The 3,506-nt window shown below is 46.5% G+C and overlaps 1 protein-coding gene across 1 annotated transcript; it reads left to right on the top strand.

Moving 5' to 3' along the window:
• The first annotated feature begins 531 nt into the window (after positions 1 to 531).
• LOC121310790 (transmembrane emp24 domain-containing protein 1-like) lies at positions 532 to 2,969 on the top strand. The gene is made up of 2 exons (XM_041243716.1): positions 532 to 724; positions 2,782 to 2,969. Exons 1-2 carry the CDS (start codon positions 536 to 538, stop codon positions 2,881 to 2,883), a joined length of 291 nt encoding a protein of 96 aa, XP_041099650.1. The 5' UTR covers positions 532 to 535; the 3' UTR covers positions 2,884 to 2,969.
• The last annotated feature ends 537 nt before the right edge of the window (positions 2,970 to 3,506 follow it).

Raw genomic sequence — 3,506 nt, forward strand, 5'->3', positions numbered from 1 at the left:
TTGCTTTTCTTTTTTTTAAAATATCACGGTAGGCATGTGGCTCCGGGCTCATTTCTGTAATAAGTCCCTTACTGTTTTTTCTAAGTGTTATTTTACTGCTCTCCAAGTTTTTCCTTGTTTTCTGAAGATACAGCTTTAAATGTGCAGGCCGGTTGTTGTTTGTTTTGGTGTTGATGTTGTTTTGTTGTGTTCATGCACAGTTTTTTTTTTAAAAACAGGCGTTAGCAGCTGTAGCATTAACGTTATATATTATATTTCACAGCAGCAATACTTCATACACTAGCCGCCTCACCGCCCATGTGTACAAACAAGCCTTACCTGCACACAGCTGTTCGCTTCTGATTGGCACAAATCACCTTTTTTAAAGCCCACCTCTTGTGCTCTCATTGGTCAAAGGGTTCACGAACAACCAATTGCCTACCGGGAAGGTAAACGCCCTTCAGCCAATGGGAAGGCAGGGAAAGCTTGCCGAAGAGGGGGTGAAAGTTTGTTGCAGGAAAGTTTCTTTTAAACTCTGCCCTGGTTGTTTAATATCATGGCTCCTGGTTGTGCCCCGGTGGGCTCCGTCTGGGTTTTCTTTTGCATTTTAATTTTGTGTCTGCAGCGGGGAAGGGCTTTCGGTGAAACCAGAGACACCGAGTTTACTTTCATTTTGCCAGCTGGGAGAGTCGAATGTTTTTACCAGAAAGCGACGCGAAACAGCACCATAGAAGTGGAGTACCAGGTAGAGCCAGCGGGGTGGACCTGTACGTGTGCGTGTGGATTGCAATGTGCTGGGCTGGGCTGGGCGAAGGTTACTTCACAAAAGCGACCTGTCTGTGTCTCTCTCTCTTCCTCTATGTGTGTGTATTGTATTGTATTGTGTTGGTTGGTTGGTTGTGCTGGGGGACGGTTTTTCCCCAAAGCGATGTCTGTGTATGGTGGTAGTGCTGGCGCGAAGGTTCTTCCCCAAAGGCGACCTGTCTGGTCTGTTGTGTGGCTGGGGGCAAGGTGTGTAGTTCCCCAAAGCGACATTGTCTGGGTCGGTTGTGTGTGACTGGGGGAAGGTACTTCCCCAAAGCACCTGTCTGTGATCTGTCGTGTTCGTGCTGGGGGAAGGTTACTTCCCCAAGCGACCTGTCTTGTCTGTGGTATGATGTGTGGGGGAAGGTTACTTTCACCAAGCGAATGTCGGTGTGGTATACTAGTTGGAGGGGGGTGGGTCGAACTGCCCACAGCACCCGCGCTCACACACTCGACAAATTAAAAGAAAACAAAGCAGAAATGCCTTCGAAAGTATTTGAGCGATTGAGAGACGAGTTCACTCAGTCAGAATTTAAACCTGAGCAATGCGGCATAACTGCATTAAATGAGGATTGATTATTGTGTTATTGTAAATGGTTAGTTTTTTTAACGACTCGCTATTGCTCGACTGACTCTTTAGAGAATAAGTGATTTGCCTAAAGTGCCAGCTGCTCGTTTCCCCGGCTGTAGCCTCTTGCGAACGCTTGAACATGATGTTCCCCTGTGTCATTGAGCACTATTTACACAATGCGCTTCCCTAACTCCCCCTTCGAATGCTTTTTATAACTGTTGTAATTTCGTACAATGCTCTTATTCCATCAATCCCACCTAATGATTTAAAAGACTGTATTCAAACTGTCATTTGTTTAATTGCCTTCACGAGCCGTCCTTTCTTCCAGTCCTGTCAGTGCGTCCCTATTGAGTCATACTTGTTGCGCTGCGACACATTGGCTGTAAATCCTGTGTTTTAAACGAAGTACGCAGAAGAGACGGCAACAACAGGTATGCCTTGTAAAGAAGATGCACCCCCGGTTAATGGGAGAGTTTCCAGCACGCACATCATAAACTAACACAAAAAATGAGCTTATGTTCTGCAGACTGAGGCCAACACCTTGGGATCTGCCACTTAGTGTGGTGTGTGTCCTATATATATATATAATGCTGTTGTATATTTATTCAGCAAAAACATATCTACCCTCCCATGCTCTAGAGGGTTCTTTTATTAAAGCTTAGAGCAAAGGCAGATTTTGACACTTCTGTTACAAAAAAAAAAAAGTTTTTATCAGTGGTGACGTACTTTCTTTCTTGTCGCCGTTTGGGCCTTAGAATCAAATTAGTGCCCTAGTACACCTAGGAATCTCATGAGATTGCATCTTGAGCGATCAATGCAAAGGCTTTGCCCTTTTGAAACCAGATTGCGCTGCAGGCCCCCCCTCTCTCATCACACCGCAGGCTCACCCTCCACCTGCCTGCACAGGCATTGCTTTTGTGTTGCAACTTGGAGAAGTTTACCCCTGGGCTGAGCTCTTTTAGGCCGTCTTAGGGCTTCGCACATCCAGCGGGTACAAAGGCGATGTCACGTTCTAGAAACGTCAGAATCAGGGCAGAGGACGGATCGGCGTCATGTCTTCTCGCCAGGAGGTGGGAAAGAAATTTCCATGAAGGTACCCGGTAGACTGAATAAGATTTTAAGCCTTATATTATAAGACATGACATTATACCATGACTTTATGCGTTGGAAAAAGAAAAAAAAAAAGAGGTCGTGGTAGTACAAATTTAGATTCTGCACAGACGCAAAAACTCCTATACCTATCAAGTTTGGTCGCAAGAGCCGCCAGTTTGATATGATATATTCAAACCAGCGTTCATCGCGGTGGTATTCATTGATTGTGCGATTATTTTGGGGTTAAATGCCGGCGGTCTTGCCCGTGTCCTGTGAGGGCGGCACGGCGGGCGCGGCGGGTTTCACGGCGCTCACGCTTGCTTATTTTTGCCCAGGTGATCGCCGGCGCTGGCATGGATGTCGATTTCACAATCGCTCACCCCGAGGGCTTCCGGCTGGTCTCGGACTTCAGGAAATCGGACGGGATCCACACGTGAGTCGGGGCTGAGAAAGCTGTTTCGTTCATGGGGGGAGAGGAGGGTATACTGATACAGGAGCAGGCATTCCTGGGCACTTGGAGCCCTGCACTGTAGTTTGCAATGGGATATAGTTAACCCAAGACTACTTCAAATTCAGCACAGAGAGAACAAGAGGGTGTACATGGAAGTTGAGTATAGTTTAGAACAGAAGGTAGGAAGCACTTTTTTTACACAGAGAGTTAGAAATGCATGGAATAGCCTGCGAGGTGAAGCAGCAGGATCTAAAACACTGGGAGCGTTTAAATAAAGACGAGAGTCTGTGCTTTTAAACAAGTTTGGTGGAAATGGACTCGGGACGCTGCATTCTTAAAGAGGGTTAAGCCCTTACAAAAGCAGCACCTGTATTTCCAGTGATGCCTGTAGGTCCAGACTGATCTGAAGGTTTGAAAGTGATGCTGAGAGGGTTGTGCCGAGACACCTCTGGTTGGGAACGATGGAGGTTTTGCAGCAGGGGTTTTTGCTAGGGGTCAATTCCTGATTTCCAATTCCTTTTTAAAATCGACTCCAAATCCCCATTCTCTTTGAATCAGTTCCAGCACGTCGCTGATCAGTCCGCAGCGCTCTGCTATAATGAGCTTCTC

This window comes from Polyodon spathula, unplaced genomic scaffold, assembly GCF_017654505.1.
Source record: "Polyodon spathula isolate WHYD16114869_AA unplaced genomic scaffold, ASM1765450v1 scaffolds_2525, whole genome shotgun sequence".
Lineage (NCBI taxonomy): Eukaryota > Metazoa > Chordata > Actinopteri > Acipenseriformes > Polyodontidae > Polyodon > Polyodon spathula.

What these genes read in the sequence shown, in the direction of transcription:
- LOC121310790 (XM_041243716.1), top strand. Translation starts at nt 536, where the DNA reads ATGGCTCCTGGTTGTGCCCCGGTGGGCTCCGTCTGGGTTTTCTTTTGC. An exon ending in CCATAGAAGTGGAGTACCAG is followed by an intron (nt 725 to 2,781) that starts GTAGAGCCAGCG and finishes ATTTTTGCCCAG; the next exon opens with GTGATCGCCGGCGCTGGCAT.